At 41.0% G+C, this 19,705-nt stretch overlaps 1 protein-coding gene and 1 long non-coding RNA gene across 4 annotated transcripts in view; one reads left to right on the plus strand and one right to left on the minus strand.

Moving 5' to 3' along the window:
- The window catches only part of tbc1d14 (TBC1 domain family, member 14), a 47,187-nt gene extending 27,677 nt beyond the window's left edge, over positions 1-19,510 (minus strand). Inside the window, exons 1-3 of one of the 3 annotated variants that reach the window (XM_047385966.1) lie at positions 18,104-19,510; positions 14,452-15,205; positions 3,676-3,799 (exon numbers count right to left, since the gene is read on the minus strand). In XM_047385966.1, the coding sequence (XP_047241922.1) occupies positions 3,676-3,799; positions 14,452-15,205; positions 18,104-18,152 (927 nt within the window). In that variant the 5' untranslated portion in view covers positions 18,153-19,510. Of the gene's footprint in view, positions 1-3,675; positions 3,800-8,701; positions 8,840-14,451; positions 15,206-18,103 lie in introns of those variants that run through there. The other 2 variants (XM_047385967.1, XM_047385969.1) reach the window with 2 other exon arrangements.
- LOC124880699 lies at positions 8,857-9,501 on the plus strand. Its single transcript, XR_007041433.1, has 2 exons — positions 8,857-8,998; positions 9,273-9,501. It is a non-coding gene; the product is annotated as an uncharacterized LOC124880699 (long non-coding RNA).
- Positions 19,511-19,705: the final 195 nt, after the last annotated feature.

Below are 19,705 nucleotides of genomic sequence, written 5' to 3' on the forward strand. Positions count from 1 at the left end.
TTGGAATGAATAAAGGAGAATTTTCTTTTTATTTCCCCAAAATATTCTGCATGCTTTCTTTTTTTGTAGAGAAAAACAAAATCCCCAGGTCAGAGCTTTAAACCCAGGCAAAAACAGCTCAGTCAGTGAATCTCTGATTCAAGTTTATATAAATAAAACTGAATATTTGTCCTGCTAATATTCATCTTATCTTCCTTTCTGGCACACAGGCAAACAGCGAGACCTGTACTGGGTCAACTCTGGGCATGCTTCTATGAGCTGTCGAAAGACACAGTAGGTGGTTGTTTGCTTTCCAGCACGCGGCGGCCTAAATTTAGCTGTCAAGCCTCAGTGTTACTGATGGGGGGGGGGGGTAATGCTCATTTCAATAAGGGACTCCACCTCACAATCACATGCTCTTTATTGTTACAGACTCACTTCACAGTCGACAGGGTTCATGTGTAACACAGGCTTATCGCTCAGCTGTGGCATTTTTCTGGAGGAGTTAGAACTCAAGTCACAGTTTCTCTCTAAGCTCTGCAAAGATGCTGAGCTGGTTCCTCCTCCTTTCAGCCGTTGCTCAGCCAGAGTTCAAAAACCTCCCTCAAACAAGTACGGACATCATCAAGCTAATGCAGTCAAGATCTGTAGTTCTAGAAAGGAAATATAAGCTGTAACGCTGCAGCTGGTTTTCATACATACATATAACCAGGTTGTTAACCAGGCAGCTCAGTCTGAACCACAGCTGACTGGCCATAAACCTGGTTCATCTAATTCACGGTGCACACAGTGGACTTATAATAAATATCTTTTTTCAAAGCTTCTCAGGACTCAGATGTTTTAATTTACTTACTACTTAATTTAATTTACCAGATTTCTGCTCCATTTGTTGAAATCCCTATTGGTTCATTATAAATCCTTTTTTTCCAGCAAAGTCTTTAAAGGCCATGTGGACTTAAACAAACAGGGAGCAAAGCAGATGATCGGCAAGCAAATAACCAACCTATTGTTGGATTGTGGAATTGATATCCACTCCAAGGATGACAGAATATACGGCAGAGCCAAGCTTTCAATGTTTTTAAATAGCTTTAAAAACAAAAGTTCTTTTCTGCAGTCAAAAGGGTGGTATGGATGAAAAAAGAAGAATCATATTTTAATGAGCTTATTTTTCAAGTCTGGTTTGTTGATGCTCTTACACTTTAAAGTGTGTCCAATGTAAAAGGAAGTGATCAGTAATAAATGCGCACCAATCAGAGTTTTGGCTCTTATTTAGCCGATTCAGAGCAGACTCAAAGATGGCATTGGCTCAGTTTGCCCCACTGTCACCGACACAATGTCCCCAAGGTGGGAACAGGTTGACTTCCTGTGCCAGAAAGCTCAGTTCTGTAGTTAAAAAAGTCGGGTTAAAAACTCCCAAACTCTACAAGTAGGAAATGGTGAAGGTGAAATAATCAGCACCTACAGGTCCTTCTAAAAAAATTAGCATATTGTGATAAAGTTCATTATTTTCCATAATGTAATGATGAAAATTTAATATTCATATATTTTAGATTCATTGCACACTAACTGAAATATTTCAGGTCTTTTATTGTCTTAATACGGATGATTGTGGCATACAGCTCATGAAAACCCAAAATTCCTATCTCACAAAACTAGCATATTTCATCCGACCAATAAAAGAAAAGTGTTTTTAATACAAAAAACGTCAACCTTCAAATTATCATGTACAGTTATGCACTCAATACTTGGTCAGGAATCCTTTTGCAGAAATGACTGCTTCAATGCGGCGTGGCATGGAGGCAATCAGCCTGTGGCACTGCTGAGGTCTTATGGAGGCCCAGGATGCTTCGATAGCGGCCTTTAGCTCATCCAGAGTGTTGGGTCTTGAGTCTCTCAACGTTCTCTTCACAATATCCCACAGATTCTCTATGGGGTTCAGGTCAGGAGAGTTGGCAGGCCAATTGAGCACAGTGATACCATGGTCAGTAAACCATTTACCAGTGGTTTTGGCACTGTGAGCAGGTGCCAGGTCGTGCTGAAAAATGAAATCTTCATCTCCATAAAGCTTTTCAGCAGATGGAAGCATGATGTGCTCCAAAATCTCCTGATAGCTAGCTGCATTGACCCTGCCCTTGATAAAACACAGTGGACCAACACCAGCAGCTGACACGGCACCCCAGACCATCACTGACTGTGGGTACTTGACACTGGACTTCTGGCATTTTGGCATTTCCTTCTCCCCAGTCTTCCTCCAGACTCTGGCACCTTGATTTCCGAATGACATGCAGAATTTGCTTTCATCTGAAAAAAGTACTTTGGACCACTGAGCAACAGTCCAGTGCTGCTTCTCTGTAGCCCAGGTCAGGCGCTTCTGCCGCTGTTTCTGGTTCAAAAGTGGCTTGACCTGGGGAATGCAGCACCTGTAGCCCATTTCCTGCACACGCCTGTGCACGGTGGCTCTGGATGTTTCTACTCCAGACTCAGTCCACTGCTTCCGCAGGTCCCCCAAGGTCTGGAATCGGCCCTTCTCCACAATCTTCCTCAGGGTCCGGTCACTTCTTCTTGTTGTGCAGCGTTTTCTGCCACACTTTTTCCTTCCCACAGACTTCCCACTGAGGTGCCTTGATACAGCACTCTGGGAACAGCCTATTCGTTCAGAAATTTCTTTCTGTGTCTTACCCTCTTGCTTGAGGGTGTCAATAGTGGCCTTCTGGACAGCAGTCAGGTCGGCAGTCTTACCCTTGATTGGGGTTTTGAGTGATGAACCAGGCTGGGAGTTTTAAAGGCCTCAGGAATCTTTTGCAGGTGTTTAGAGTTAACTCGTTGATTCAGATGATTAGGTTCATAGCTCGTTTAGAGACCCTTTTAATGATATGCTAATTTTGTGAGATAGGAATTTTGGGTTTTCATGAGCTGTATGCCACAATCATCCGTATTAAGACAATAAAAAACCTGAAATATTTCAGTTAGTGTGCAATGAATCCAAAATATATGAATGTTAAATTTTCATCATTACATTATGGAAAATAATGAACTTTATCACAATATGCTAATATTTTGAGAAGGACCTGTATTGAAGTCTCACTCTCTGTTCAGACGCATCAGCCTGGGTAACCAGCAGTGATGCTTCCAGAACAACCAACACCTTTTATGCTTTCTCTGAATTAATTTTACACACCTCCTCGATCCTGGAAATAGCCAACTTTGAATGGTGTTACTCAGTGCAGTGGACTCAGACAGTGCTTTGTTGCGTCAAATTACAAACGTGAAAAAAAAAAAAGAAATCAAGATGTTTGCTGGATCACTGGTTAGGGAGGTTGAGCAAAGAATCAGCTGATTTATCAGCACATTTCTCCCTTGCCATTGACATAGCTTTCTTTAGGCAACACCAAGCAGGATATCAGGGTTAAATCAGTCCTTCTAATCCTCGTGACCCACTGCCCTGGATGTTTTTGATTTTTCCCTGCCTTCAGATACCAACCCTAAAGCATATATGGGATGTGCCTTAGAAACTAGTTGGAACATCTGATTGTTTGGTCATCTAAACATTTCAGGTGTGGCATCACTGGTTTAGAGTTGCATCTTCTCTGAGCTGCTTCCCATGTTTTCAGCAGCTCTAAAGTTCCACACTTGGTGAAGCCAGTACCTCGGCCTTTTGTTGTAGAGTCATGAAATCACTGAAGCATTCATTTCTACCTTTTGGATTTTCTTGGGGTCCTTTATGGGGCCTTCCAGGGGTGGGACTTTCCCAAACAGCTTCCAACCCGGATCTTTGTGCTCTGCAGGTTGACTGTCCTTCACCTTCTTGGCAAACAGGTTCCTGAGAAAAGACAGGGATCGAGAAAGGGAATTAAAATGGAGGACATAAAACAGATAGAAGTCATGCACACTACTTTATTAATGATGAGAATTAAATTAGCTCTACGCATTTACTAAACTGTTGTCTCTGCACAAACATGAGGAGGCAGCATCACCTGAATAGAGGGTAGGTACCAAACCCCTGCATGCTAAGCTAAAAGGCAGGTGTCCAGTTTCCAGCCAGGGTTCACTGCGCCATTTAGCCCACTAATCCCACCAAGCAGCTGCTGCAGGAACATTTCAATTAAAAGCCTCAATGGATTCTAAATATGGTCAAATAAAACACTTGATAGAATCTGACAGGAAAAGTAATGGCTTGCAACGTTAGAAGCTCCTAATAATGATTATATTGTTTGCTCTGCCAGTCTAATTTGGAGCAGCTGGTTCACATAGTGACTCATCAATCCAGCTAGTATGACAAAAGGAAGCCTCCTAGACAAGAAAAGAATCATCTTTATTAATATCAAAGTCAGCTCCCCTTGCCTTTATACCCCAAGAATTTCAACAAGGCTGGAGTTTTAAAAAAGCTGATAGGTATTTGATAAGAACACCAGAGAGGGCGGCGCTGGTGGTGTAGGGGCGAAAGCGCGCGACCATATACAGAGGCTACAGTCCTCGAATGGCGGCTGTCCCGGGTTCGAGTCCCGGACCCGGCGACATTTACCGAATGTCTCCCCTTCTCTCTACCCCTCTTTCCTGTCTACCTACTGTCAATAAATGGAAAAATAAAGGCCACTAGTGCTGAAACAATATCGTGCAAATGTAAATTAAAGTCACTTGATTTAGAATAACCCAGTGAAAAAAGGTGATAGGTTCATTCATTACTTGTAAAAACACCAGCACAGAACTGGGTTCCAAGCACTTTCTTTTGTGGTCCAGACAGATTCAAGACAAGGGCTCAACCTGCAGCCAGAATTACGTTGAAGATGTTGTGGCATCCAGCACACAGTGTCGATCTGGAACACTAAACCAACGCAGCAATCAGGGATGCACAATAGATCTGCGTCAACATCTGTTAGTCATTTGTTAACATATCGGTCCCATGAGTAAAACGAGGCCGATATTAACAACCGATATTGATTTCTATCTTGTTGTGGTGTGTGTGTTAGTTTCAGATATCGATTTTGGCCTAAATTTTCATATTGGTGCAGCCCTAACCACGATACCATTAAAGTTCACTAAAACAAAACTAATTATGTAAATTATATGCCTACATGCTACTGTCTGAAACACATAACACACCCTGCAGTGTTCTCATCTCTGTTGACTAGAAGTGACTAAAGAAGCTCTAGCGGCTCATCAAATAGAAATAATGTCTTTACCATCATGCCACAGTCATGTAGTATTTCTGGAAAAGCTTATAAAGCAATACATAGAACACAAAAAGAAAAGCCCGTAACTGCTTCTGACTAACTGCATTTGTACGTCACAATTCATTAAACAGCAGCTATAGCTTTTCTCAGGCTTGGAGAGTCAGTGCCAGGCCATAACCTAGGCTAAAGGTAACAAACAGTCAAACAACATCTGAAGTCATTTTAAAAAGGTGGCCCATTGTACTTTTAGACCAGATTCTGGCAAGGATTGCAGTCTCAGCAAGAGCACTTCTAAAACTTTTGCAACATTTATTTATAACATAGTAAATGGGGTGAATTCACTTCGACCGCTCTTGAGCTGTCAGAATAATATTCAAATTAGGTTGAAACTGAATTTCCTGAATGCAAATGAAAGTAAGACTGAAGTCATCGGCTTTAATTTATTTCTCTTCATACAGCCGCTCTGCTGTCAGGAATCTGTCTGATTTAAAAACAACCTCAATAATGACAGCCAAACAGATCAATGCAGTCATGAAATCAAGTTTTTCCCAACTAAGACTTATTGCCAAGGTGAAGTCATATCTCCCTCCTAAAAACCTTTAAAAAGTGATTCATGCTTTTATTACCTCTCTGTTGAATTATTGCTACGCTCTGTATGTTGGTTTAGATAAATCATCTCCACATTGCTTACAAACTGTCCCAGAATGCAGCAGCTCGTCTTTTGACAGGTACTTAACATGAAGACATATCTCTGGTTCTGGCTTCTCACCACTGGCTTCCTGTTCGTTTTAGGATTGATTTTAAGATTTTATTGCTGCTTTTTAAGTTTTAAAAGGTCCGGTGGCATCATAATCATGTGATCTCCTTATCATCCACACTACAGTAAGGGCACTTTGGTCAACCAACCAGTTTCTTTTAGATGGGTCTTTGCGATTTCTGCCCCAACGCTGTGGAAACGTTTACCTGTTTATATACAGACCGCTGAGACTTTTAAACCTGTGCTTAAGTCCAATCCTTATTCGTTGGCATTTGAGATTTTTTTAAAGCTCGTAGTTTTTATCATGTATTTCGGAATTGTAAAGCACTTTGGTCAACTTTTGTTGTTTTTAATGTGCATTATAAATGAACTGACATTGACATTACCTACAGGTGCACAGAGGGAAATTGGCTGGTGACGCAAATCTGACCATTTTCACCTCAAACGGCCGTGACAGGTGATTGGCCAGTCAGAAACTCAAAATTCCCTTCTTTTTATCATCAGTAAACACACATTTCTAAGTCATGCTGACACTGGTGCAGACGTTTTCACTGAATAAAACTATGCATATTTGCACTAATCTTACCAGTCATTTTAAAATATTGGGTGTACACATAATATGTGTACATATTTGTTCTTTTTATTTTTTCAACTCCTCTAAAGTTTTAAACACTTATATTTAATGTATTTACTGGAAGCATGTTTGTGCACACCACGTTGGTTCTGATTCTGATCAGTAGTATTTAAAATGAAATCAGAGGAGATGTAAGAGGCTGTTTTAAAGGAAACTGTATTTTCTATGTTTACAGTTCATTCATGCTGTGAGAGAATGCAGCTTTCAGCAAAGTTCTCATTTTTTCCTTTTGAGCTTTTAACTTGTGCCATGACGCTGGCAAGAGGGAACCATGATATTAGCAACATATTACGATTATTCCACATTTTCCCCCACTCTTTTTACTTTCCTGTCATAATGTGCCCACACCTCTCTGGGAGCGTCAGTATCTCAGTAACTTGCATATTTATCAGGTTAAGGCATCCAGGGCAGTGAGAGGCCATCTAAATGGGCAGATATATTATTGGCATGCAGAGCATCAGCACATAGCTCTTAATACATAACAGCCAACCTAATATTATAAACAACATGGTCTTTGCGATTACGATATTGCATTCATGGATACTGTGATGACGAGTTGCTATAATTTGCAGCTACAGTTGGAAACCTTATGGAAATTGAAGGGTTAAGGTAAGGATCTGCGTTCTCCAGGAAACACAGACGGCTGTCTTGGTAATGCTAACGGTGCCCGAAGCTAGTATAAGGTGCTAAAGCTAAAATTACGAGAACTCTAATAATCTGAAATAATAGTACAACAACAGCGAGAAGTCACCTCAAACTAAATATACTAAAACATTACTGCTCTTAAACATGATTCTGAATAGGCCATAAGCAGGTCAAAGCTTCTCATTGTTGTATCTCTAGTAGATGCAACCATGAGATAAAGTAAAAAATAGCAAGAGAAAGCAGCAAGCTATCATCTTTTACAGAAAAGCAAAGAATTAACCCAAAACGTAAACTGAGTGAGAGGAAGTAGATTTAGCCCTTTCCTATCCAACACCCTGAAAAGCTGTTCAGACAAACTGCACTGATATATCAGAAAAAACATGAACTACATCTCACACATGAAAACACTGAGGAGTGGTGACACTTTCAGTTTCTGATGACGATCTAAGAAAACAACACCACTTCTAACTTTTCAACCACTTAAAAAGTAAGAGTGTAAAATCTACCTCACATTCAGTCATATCGACGTATAAAGATAGTTCAGGCACCATGTGTTTATGGTATGTACTGTTGGATGCTGATGTTTCGCACCACCTCTCCCAAAGCAACCCATTCCACGTCACTTAGCTAAATTTTCCATGCCTCACAGAAACTGAAGCACATGAAGATAATACCGGCTGCAGCTCGAGGCATTTCCTCATTCTGTTGCTGACTGTAAGATCTGTAGGAAGAGGCTCATGGTTTCTGAAGGGCAGAAAGTAACTGGTAGGTTAAAAGAAACAAATACCACTATCAGTCACCAAACACTGATAAGAACTATCAGTAAACTGAACTTTTCTGGTCCTCAGGGTGGGGACAAGAGATGCTGTCAGTCATTGAACTTGAGTTAACATTTGAACCACGAAATAACAACCTGAAGGAAAGGGCCACCTTTAGACTGAGAGCCTTGACTTTTGGTCTTTGATGACATAACACTGAGAATGAGCAGCTTTAGTGTACTCCGTCAAACATCGACAAAGCATGAACACCATTTGCATTCAGTCCAGGCCAAAAGTGCCTCAATGTGACAGCTGAATGGCTGCGGCTACGATCGAGCGCTCAAGTGGAACGGCTGCAAAGACAAACAGAACATGGTTGTTTGTTGGATCCGAGGTATGTACTGTTTGATTTGTTGTCGGGTCTCGAGAAATCCAGGAGTTTCCAGAGTTACAGGAAATAAGATGTCCCGGTGGCTCAAATGCCTGAGCTGACAGTGAGCTGTTATGGAAATACCATACAAGCCACAACAAGAATCAAGGCAGAGAACATCGAGTTTTTCCCACAAAGGAAAGCAGTGAGCTGAATGCACCAAGCCGTCTTCTCTAACAATCAAACAGAACGCGCCTAATCCAAGTGACAGTGTGCATTTAGCTCTGAATGCATAAAGATCGCAGACAAACTCATCATCTCACCACAGATCGATTCAGGAATCAGTGTTGGCTACAGAGCTTTAAGGAAAGCTGTCTGCAAACCTACCTGTCAATGTACAGAAGAAGGGATGGAGCTGCCATCCTTCTCGCTCAATTTAAAATAGTTAAAATCCACAAAAATCTAATGGATAAATATTTACTGAGAAGAGCAACCACTCAGAGTTCTGCCTCAGTCGAGACTCAGGTCCACTGCACTCAGCTTTAACTTCATAGTCCGACTGCTGAAGCAGAGTGAGAGCAGGAGCAGACTCTTCCTGAGCATTCCCGGCCTCCTCATTGAGATCCCTCATCTAAATGGGAGGAGACTTACGGGGGAGGAAATGAGTAACTTCTCTTATCAGAGGTAAGAATGATAACAGAACAGTAAAAAAGAAGGAGAGGAGTGGCTGCCATGTGACACATTATCCAATACATACACAGATTTTATTTATTTATCAAGTTTGTGTGTTTGAAAGATTGCAGATTGTTTTGCTCCCATTTACTCAGGTTCAATGTGAGACTGAAACTAGTAATAATTAGTAAAGGGTCAAAGGTCCCAGCCTCCCAACTCTAGATAGCTTTGACCGACTATTTTTCCTTCATCTCTGAAACAGTACCTGCATCTACACTATCTGCAGGATTCCAGTCAAAAACACCAAATATGGGGCGCAGCGATGGCGTAGAGGAAATGAGCGACCCATGTTCAGAGGCTTCAGTCCTCGATGCAGCCCGTTGCTGGTTTGAATCCTGGCCCAGGTGACCTGTGCTGCATGTCATCCCCCTCTCTTCACCCCTCTACTTTCAACTTACTATAAAAAAAACTGAGAAAAATAAAGGCCACTAGTGCCGCAAAAAAAATGTATTCAATTCAGTTTGATTTATTTAGCGCCAATTCACAACACATGTCGTCGTCTCAAGGCACTTCACAAAGGGTTTGGAATGGTGCAGGGTTGTTGGAGAGGTTAGTTCAAACTACTGAGTTTTAGAGTTTGGCCATTTTAGAATGGGCTATGTGTAGGGGTATTAAGTAAAATAATAAACTGATAAAGTTTGTCCATCTAGAGCCCACTGGTGGTCATTGTTATACTAAAAACCACAAGGATTGGGATATCTCTCTCTGTCAGACTGATTATAACCGTTGGAAAAGAAAAGGGGTCGCACAGGTAGCAGAAATGGAGGGTGTATTTGCACCTCAACTAGAATTGAGCCGGTTTAGGCTAAACCTGCTCAGTTCCAAAAAATAAAAAAAACACCAAATACATCTGCCGTGTCAAAAGGTGGCAATAATGTAGACATTAACATCACATTTAAAACACAAAAGAAGAAGTTCCTGAACCTGGTTAAAGAAGAGCTGCAGTATGGATTTTCTCAAAATAGCCCATTTCTTAAAAGTCTCCACTTTTTCACACTTTTCTCACTAAAAATCCTGGTTTGTGTGCGGATAGGAGCTGCAAACATATCCACGTTTTCTAAAATATTTGAGTTATTTTGGACCCGACTAAATTAACAGTCCTTCATGCCATAAAGTAATAATAATAACTCAAATAAAGATGAGCTCTCATGTCACGTAGACTCTCTGACTCATGTTTGGCGAGCAAAGACATCTGTATTTATGATCAGTGTTGTGTAAGCTACTAGAAGAACTACAGTACTAAAGTAATTATAATAATCTGACAGTAAACAACACAGCAGTCTAAATAAAATAAGAGTCTGGTGCAAAGTGAAAAATATGGATTAAGGCAAAAGGGTTTAGCAGCAGCTGAAACAAAGGAGCAAAGTAAACTAATCCCATCACTGAATTTAAGTGTAGCCCCAGTTCCAAAGTCTCAAACATCCTTTTCACATGGTCCTCCAGAGAAGCAGAATTTCTTGGAACATTTTATACAAGTCCTGAGCAATAATTTCCCCAGCTCTGAACAGTATCTGAAAAAGTATTTATTTGGTTTAAGGCTTTCAGCTGAAGTAGAAATCCCTTTCATGTAGCAAAACACCCAGTAAGCCCATCTGAAGCAGTTTCAGAGGATGCATCTCCAGGAAAACGGTTCCTCTGACGGCAACATAGTTATAATAATCAGGTTTTAATATTAATGTTGAAACTAGTAATGTACAACAAAACATGTTTTTTTGTCAAGTACATTTTAGATGATGCAAATTTTGCTTGCAAAACCTGCAGAGCTGTATCAGATGCTGCTCTTTAGAAGAGAAACAGAAGTGATGGGTGGGTACGGGTGATTCATTGGAAACTTGAGGAGCTTTCCGGGGCTCAGCAGAAAGTGGAATGTGGTGAAGCAGTGAAGGGGACTCAAAGACAAGCCCGGTGATGTTTACCACCTAATAACACGGATCAAATCATGTTAAAACCTTAAGTTACTAAAAAGCACAGCAAAGAACATCAGAACAATTACTGACTAGCTGCTCTGCTTTCCATGATGCAGCCCATGTTAAAACAACAAGGCTTAGCACAGTTTTGCAATGTTTTAATAGCAAGCTGCTGCATCATCTTTGAACACCAATAGAAGTCTATATATATATATATATATATATATATATATATATATATATAAAATCTGGAGTCAATGAGCTAAAGAAGCTATATGTCCATTTTCTGAATGTTTCTAGTTTGAGGTGACATAGTAGTTGTTAAAAATATTTCACCATGTGGGGGCAACAGGTCAAGGTCACCAAAGTCATGGACTGGGAAAGCATCAGAGTGGTTTGAGGGGTCAGCGGCATGTCTTAACTAAGGCAAGTTTGTAAAGAAACCTTGAGAAATGTCTACTTGTACAAGATCACCTCAAGTGCAGAACAAGTTATTGCTTCACTAAGGTGACAGCAATCTTTCTTTTTCTACTTTTAGTCAATGTACTGGTAGAATATTTGTTTTCCTCTTCTTAAAACATGAAGAGTAGCTGATTTAGAGAAGGTTTGAAGCAGGTTAATCCAGCTTGAAGAGAGAGTGCAACAACTTGAATGCCCCTGCTTAGCAAACACAACAGATCACTGAACAACAGGGTGGGTGTATATGGGGTAAGAACGCTGTCAAAAACAATGTGTATGTAAAGACGGAAATGTGTGCATATTAGTCAATAGTTGTACATAAGTAAAATCCAAAAGAGGTATTTTATATTTTCTCTGTAAGAATACAAAATAAAATGTTACATGATGTTAGATGACGGACCAAGAGCATATATTAACGACATTAAGACATATATAAACTTTTTAACATTACCTGGCTTTGTACTGTAGTTTCTTGGTCCGTTCTTTTGGCGCTAGTGCTGCTGCTTCTTCTTCTTCTCTTCTTCTGCTGGCGGTTCGCAACAAATTCAGAGATGCATACCGCCACCTACTGTACATCATTGTATAACTCCACCCACTATATACTATGTTTTAGTTTTGTATTTCATAAAAATAAGAACAATGCTTTATTTATAATACTCTTTATTCCCCCCTATCTCCGCTCTGTTCCTAATATTCTTTTTAGACTGAATTACCTCCCATTCCGGCATTACGTTTACTGGCGGTGAAGAGTGTGACAGCGCATGCGCAACGCGAATCGACTAGCTATGCTCCTCTAACCAGCCTGAGATCACGTAACACCAAGTCGCTGATGTCAATTCGTATTCTCAAAGAAAAGAAATCGTATTCACAAACTCTTATAGCATATTGTATTCATAAAGAATAAACCACAACTGTAAACTTGAACTTTGTGTTTGTAATTTCTTGAAGCTGTAACATTTTATTTTGTATTCTTACAGAGAAAATATACAATACCTCTTTTTGGATTTTACTTATGCACAACTATTGACTAATATGCACACATTTCCGTCTTTACATACACATTGTTTTTGACAGCGTTCTTACCCCATAGGTGTATCTCAGAAGGCAGAGCTGCACATCTAGACAAAGTCAGGCATTGATCTGCATGATGCTGAACTGTCAACCAAGTGTTAAAGAGTCTGAATGTAGAGGAAACATTCTGTAAAAATCTGTGTGAACCAGTAAAAATGAACATTTCCACATTGTGCCCCGTTACAACCACAAACCTAAATGTGACTGTATAATAGATCAACACAAAGCACCACAGTGAAGCGGTAGGTAAAATGTATACATAATTAGCAACATTTTTATGAGTCAGTCATTGTCGAAGTAGCTCTCACTGCACTTACATCTTTAGAAGCATGTCTCTACCAGCTTCTTCATATCTAGACTGAAATTTATTTCCATGATGCTTTTCTAAAATAGCTCAACTCAGTCAGAATGGATGGTAAGCGTCTGATCTAGGGCTGCAGGATATTAGAAACTCCTGTGATGTGGATAATATTCGTAAATATTGCGAAGGCGATGTCGGTTGTGATGCATGCCCATGTTCTTCTTCCCTCTCCTTCTCATCTGTGCTTCCTACACTCTGACCTTTAGATTTCCTTTGTGCCCGGTGTGAGCATCTGCTGTAGTGAGACTGTCTTCTACAGGCTAAATATACACTACTCACAAACATTTAGGGCTGCTTGGCTTTCAGCTGAAATTTATGGAAATGTAAAAAGTTCACACCACAGGACATTAAATCATGAATGTGTGGCACTTAGAAGCATGCAATGGTGACTGTTTCATCCTGAACTATTTATTGAAACAAAAGCCCACAGCAGTGGTGGGTATACCACAACAAAAAATTTTAATGTCTTAATTACGTGCCATGTTCCCTTCAGCATCAACTACAGCTCAACAACGATGTCTCGTGCTGTTCAGAAGTCCACTCATTGTCTGCTGAGACATCTCAGTCTTCTTAAAGGGTGGCCTTCAGTTCACTGAGGTTCTGGGATACAGAGTTACGAGCCTCTAGATGGCAACTCAGCTGATCCCAGAGGTTTTCTATAGTATTCAGCTATGGAGAAGGTGCAGTTCTCTAATGACATGACCTTTATCAGCAGGAGCAGGGTCATCCATGAAGATGAAATTAGACCCGTGTTGTTCATGCAGGGGCACAATGACTGGATTAATTATGTAATTCAGGTGTATGGGCTTGTCACTGTACCATTCACTAAGTGTAGGGCAGTTCTGTGTTGACTAGACACACCAGCCCACACTGCAACACCACCACCACTATAGGCTCGTCTGGTGATAACAGTAGCACTCTCCCTAACAATTCCAACATCGTTGGCGGCCATCTTTTCTGCTCAACGTGAATCATCTTCTATCAGAGAACAGCACTGAGGCCCACTGATCCCTCGTCCAGCAAAAATGCTCGCTGGTCAATACAAGACGATGATGCCTGTGCCTGGTGGTGTGGTCAGGTACCCTTGCAGGCCATCCAGCACGCAGAGAACGCTGATCTAAACAGTTTGGAATTAAATAATTGGCTTGTTACCAGGCCTCTGTAGAGCTCAATGACTAAATGCTGAGCGAATTCAGTCATTTGATTCGAGGTGTGCTGGAGAAGGGATGCATCTAAAAGATGCAGGATAGTAGATCTCCAGGACTGGACTTTGGCACCTCTGGTTCAGGATCTTTGTCCTGCTGTTTGAGTCCCGAGCTCGGAGACCTGTGCTGCATGTCTCAACCCCACCTTCTGTCTGCCTACTTTTGAAAAATAATGAAAAAAAGGCCAATAGTGCCACAAAAGATACTGTAAGAATCCACAGATGTTTGTGGTTGTGAGTATGACTACTATCCCTAGCACTGTAAGAAAGGTTCAGGATTTCACAATAAAGTGGCAGAAGAGGAGACCACATACGGAAACAAATATCAGTACAATGAAACAGGCATTATCCTCATGACAACAGATATTGTGAAGTAGATACAATATTTACATGTTTTACTTACTTGTTGAACAAATTTGCAAAAGGTCCCAGTTTCTTAAACTTTCCATCATCCTGTTGAATGACACCGGAGCCCTGATGCCCTCGTCCAGGACTCCATAATTCTCCTGGGTTTCCTGGTGATGAAGACAGCGTCACATCCGAGAAGTGAGCTGATCCGCTGAGATCTGTTTTCAAGGTTACAATGGCGCTAGAGTCAGAAGTGACGGTAAAATCCAGGATGTCCTCATTGGAGACCGACAGCTCCGTGCTCATGCTCGACACGCTGCACACCGAGATGTCGTCGCTGCGGTTTAGAGCTCCGCCGCCAACGCTTAACCCGGTTGTGGTTGTTAATCTGATAGTGGGGCTGAAGTGACGGACGGAGTCATAGCCACTGCGTGGGAAGGTAGATGACCTGTGGATGCAATTACTGTCAGTTGGATTATTGTCCAGAGGTAAAGTGGCAGGGGAGTCTTCACTTGTGTCATGGATGCCTCCATCGCCTGGATGATGGTGGCTGTGGATGATGGGGTCCCGAGGGTTGATCTCTAGAGTGGGGATCCCAGAGTCCTGAGATGTCAAGCTGTGACTGTCTGGGTCCAAGTCAGAGCAATTCTGAGGACTGCTGTAGTAGATGGGAGTGGAGGCGCAGGATGGCTTGTAACTGGGCAAGGCGAGCTCACTGGGTGAGGTACAGCTGGGTTTATCGTACAAGCTGGAGGAAGTCGGTTCTTTGCCCAAAGAGCCGTTCTTGACAATGACTCCCCCAGACACCCCTAGATAGAGTAGAAAACACATTTTTACACTTTTCCTCAACTGATCTTGAGATACAACTCAAAAGGAATAAGTTTCATAATAATCAAACAAAAAGCACAAGGAGAGTGACAAAGTACTGAATGTGGGAGAAGCAGATTTAACATTCAACCCATTTGCCAGAATAGGTACTTTCATATACTTTGAATCTAGTTGGCAAATCTTTCCTGTGAGTAAAGATATGATTTATATGTTCCAATTTGACAAGGAAAATATTCTTCTCATTCTGTACTTTCACACAGCACATGATCATGATCTAGCTAATCTACACAGTCTTTTGAGTGAAACATCCTCCTGTTTAGACGACTGAGTATATAGTTTGTTTACCAACAAGGCATAGGCCATAATGAAAATCTCAAGGTATGATATGAGTAAAAATACCACAGTATCACCGTTTCTATACAACGCAACAATTATTCTTACTGCTACTAAAATTATAATTACATATATTATAATGACATCTGTGAGATGTTTCAACACTATTAGTTGTTAATTAGCCAGGCTATCTGTTTTGCCTGCTTTCTTGTAAGCAAGGAATAAATATTTTAGCTTTCTTTCAGCCAGCAGACTGGCAGCGTGCAGCAACAGGTAGGGAAGGGGACATGTTGAGTCACCCAACGCTTCATACAGCCAAAGAAAACTCTGGTCCCTGTAGCATTCTCTCTGGCATCTGAAAAAAAATGGCTTTAAAATGTATGAACAGCATAACTGATTCTTCTTGAAACTGCAACTGTTTAAAACATTGCTATACTTTGTCACCAGTGAGGGGCCCATGCCTGCTACCAACATGAAATGGTAGTAGTTCAGAATCAGTGACTTAGCCCAAAAACAAGAAGACTCACTTTGGGCTGTGGGGGATGAAGATCACAGCAGGTGGAGAACAAAACTGGGTGGGTCAGCCTCCAGCTTTGAAATTGTGAGGTCACTTGTATAAGAATGCAGGAACCAGAAAAGTGACACTGGCATCATAATGCAATATTCAGGGCCCTACTAAATCATCTTTAAAAGAGATTATTCATTCAGTAATCTGCACCTTGTAAATAAAACTACACCACACTATACAACAACTATAAATCAGTTAAACCCATAGCAGTGCAAAGTGCACTGAATCAACACAGTCATTAACGACCTCCTCAAAGGTTCCAGGAGACAGTATACAGAGGAGGAAATTTAATGCCACAATAAGCAGGCTGTAAGCAGGCTGTAACAGGAGCCCCAGTTGGGCTACATTAGGCTTTTAACCCCAGCTGCAACGTTTGTGTGTGAACAAAGTGAAACATTAACACATAAAACACTCATTGACCAGAGAAACTCAGAACAGGAAGATGGCGGAGAGTCAGCCTGTTTATGCTGTTTAAAAAGCCCAACATGTTCCAAGCCAGAGCCCCAAGGAGCCAGATTCCTACCCAGCTCTAAAGCCCCGATCTGAGGGTTGCCATGTGAGTCCTGCAGACTTTTTCACTAAACTATGCAACAGGTCGATCATGTGCCACAGCGGCTAGAATCTACAAGCGGAGGTCACCAAGGAACTGGTTGTTAAGGCTGAGCATCCACTGTCATTAGAACAAATGCCGTGAAGAATTTAGTCAAAACAAAAGGTGGACAAGCATTGTTCCTCCTTCAAAGTTTTAACAACAGCTGCCATTTCAGCCTGACTAGAAGAACCACCCATCTGAATAGATGCACATATCTTACTCCATGACTGATTAAATCAATATTACCCAGCACCAAGACATTTAACTTTATTTTGACAGCGTGACAAAAGCTGAAATAAGGGCAAAGTCATTTAGGTGTTGCCTTTGAAAGAGGAAACGATATTGAGCAATGCTTCCAAGTTCTGCATTTAGTTAAACATATAAAAAGGTTATTTTACCTAGAAAAAACCTAATGAAGCTTTATGTTCAGGTAGGTCACCGTCAGTGAGTCTCTGGCTGCCATTTCTGTTACGACTGCTTGAATGGTGGCTCTGCTGCTGGCTTTGTCATCCATTCAAACCCAGCTTTTTTTATTCACTACAGCCGGCTGCAGCTTGGAGAATTTTCAGATGAAGAAACATAACCACAATATTATGTTACCTATTTTTTTTTTTTATTCCTGTTAGCAGGAATGAAAGCAGGATTTGATTTTTCCCAAAGTGGAGTAGATTTTTTTTTTAAATCAACCTAATGATCTGTTAATAATTTATAACTCAACTGATTTGATGTCATGTTTCAAAATTTAGCCATTTACTTTTAAAAAAGTACACCAGCTGAATTTACTTATCTTAAAACTGAATATTCTTGCTGTTTTTATGTGGTGAAAATATATTCCATAGCAACAAACATGACCTTTTGCTTTCCAGTATAAAGGTAGGAGTCATTTTGTGAGTTTTGATCACAACTTTTTGCAAGTGTTGACTATTTCAAATAATGAATCCTAATAAAACATACAGATGTCCTACATGTTTTCTATCACTACTTTACAATTTCAGCTTTAAAAACATTTTAGCAGTGTTTTTAACTTACACAAGCTTATTTTTTTTTTTTAAAGTTGTCGACACTGAGGAGCAGTTTTTAAAAGCCGTTGAGGTAAACTAAAAGTTTAGTTTCTTTTACCAAAAGGCGTTTTGTGTCTTGAATATATAAGCCGAATTAATGACATACTTTCTTGGTACACAAACAGATGCTTTTTAGGTCTTGACCAGTTTCTTTGTTACAATAAATACAAAATATGTTTCAGTTTCACCTCTGTTTCATGTAGTTTTGCATAAATGATGAAGTGATCGAGAGCGCAGAACCTACAACAGGGTCAGGAGAAGCTTGTTTTACAATTTAAACGTGATCAACTTAAATGAGCGAGTCTGCCCTTTACTGCAGCCTTACCAGAGCGGCCGTCCATCTGGTTCTGTGGACCGAGGCTCGGGTTTGCCATGCCGCAGCCGGTGGACGCTACAGGTGGATGACAGGTAGCCACCGCCTGGAGGGGTCCATGGTGATGCTGGGGCTACTGCTGCACCACCAACGCCCCCCTGGCTTCTCCACACAATCGGCTCCGGAGGGAGGTCATCTGCTGTCACGTAAGGTCACTGCGGGCGGGGGGGGAGATAAAACAAGCGGCCGGTAAACAGAACCACCACCTCTCACCTCCTTCCTCACGTCACGGAGTGCACTTGCTGCTGACGCGGACTCTCTTCTCTCAGCAGCGCTTCCTCAACTGGAAACAAATGCGAGGAACTCGTTTCTTTTCTTCACTAGCATCAAAACTGGGGATGAAACGGGTTTCCGCTACTTTATAAAATGTATAAACGGCACGGCTAAAGCTCTCAGCTGGAACGTTTAACTCTTAATACCTGTTTCCTGGCTTCCGCCGCCATCTTAAAACAAACTTGTTCGTGGAGTGCGGTGTAATCGAGTCAAGAACGTCATCTCTCGATGGATTCACCTGTCGGAACCTGAAGGCATTAATAATCGACCACACAACCCCGGGGAAGATAAAATAAGGATTCACACCCTTTGCACTCCTTCATTTTTACACTTCAACCATAAACTTTCATTTATTTATTGACGAGGAAGCAAATTGTTGCAGGGTTCTCAGCATACATCTGTGTTTAGCCCACTGGTCTTCAGAAGTCAACCCATTAATGGCTAGACTGGGTGTAATTAAATCCCAGTATTAATCCAACTGGGTTTTTTTTTTTTGAAGGCCTCAGAACGTTGTTGGAGCCCACTGGAGAACAAAACACGTCAAGACCAAGCAACACATCAAATATCTGTGAGGCAGTTAAGGTAAAAAAAAAAAAAAAAAACTATTTTAAAAGCCTTTTCATGGAGCACTGTTGAATCCATCATTTGAATGCAGGACTGTACAACAGCAAAAACTATGAAGACATGGCAAAACACTATGTATGGATGAGGATTTACGCCCCACACCACCCTGAACACACCATCCCCACTGTGAAACATGGCGGTGGCAGCATCATGACGAGGGAATGTTTTTTTTTAGCAGGGACAGAGTTGTTCTGGGTTGATGAGGAGATAGATAGTGTTGAACACAGCAATCTCAGATGAAAACCTGTAACAGGCTGCAGAAGACGTCACCTTCCAGCAAGGTGACAACCCTAAAAAAAATAAATATAACCAAAGCTACAATGGAACAGTTTAGTATATAGTTATGATTGCAAATGGCCCAATCAAAGTCCTAACCCAAATCCAATCAGGAATCTGAGGCAGGATTTAAAAATTGACATTCAGACTGACTTCGTCCAACCTGACTGAACTTGAGCTATTTTGCAAATGGGCAAAAGCGTCAGTCTCCAGAAAAGACTCACAGCTCTAATTGCACCTAAAGTACAGTTCATGAAGCTGAGCATTATTATATTAAACCATTTTAAAAGGATGCTACACTGATCACAATAGTAAACTAAAATACGTTTTCAAGAACACATTAGAATACATTTGCAAGTCCAGTTCTCATACAAATATATT

Source organism: Girardinichthys multiradiatus, chromosome 14 (genome assembly GCF_021462225.1).
Source record: "Girardinichthys multiradiatus isolate DD_20200921_A chromosome 14, DD_fGirMul_XY1, whole genome shotgun sequence".
Classification (NCBI taxonomy): domain Eukaryota; kingdom Metazoa; phylum Chordata; class Actinopteri; order Cyprinodontiformes; family Goodeidae; genus Girardinichthys; species Girardinichthys multiradiatus.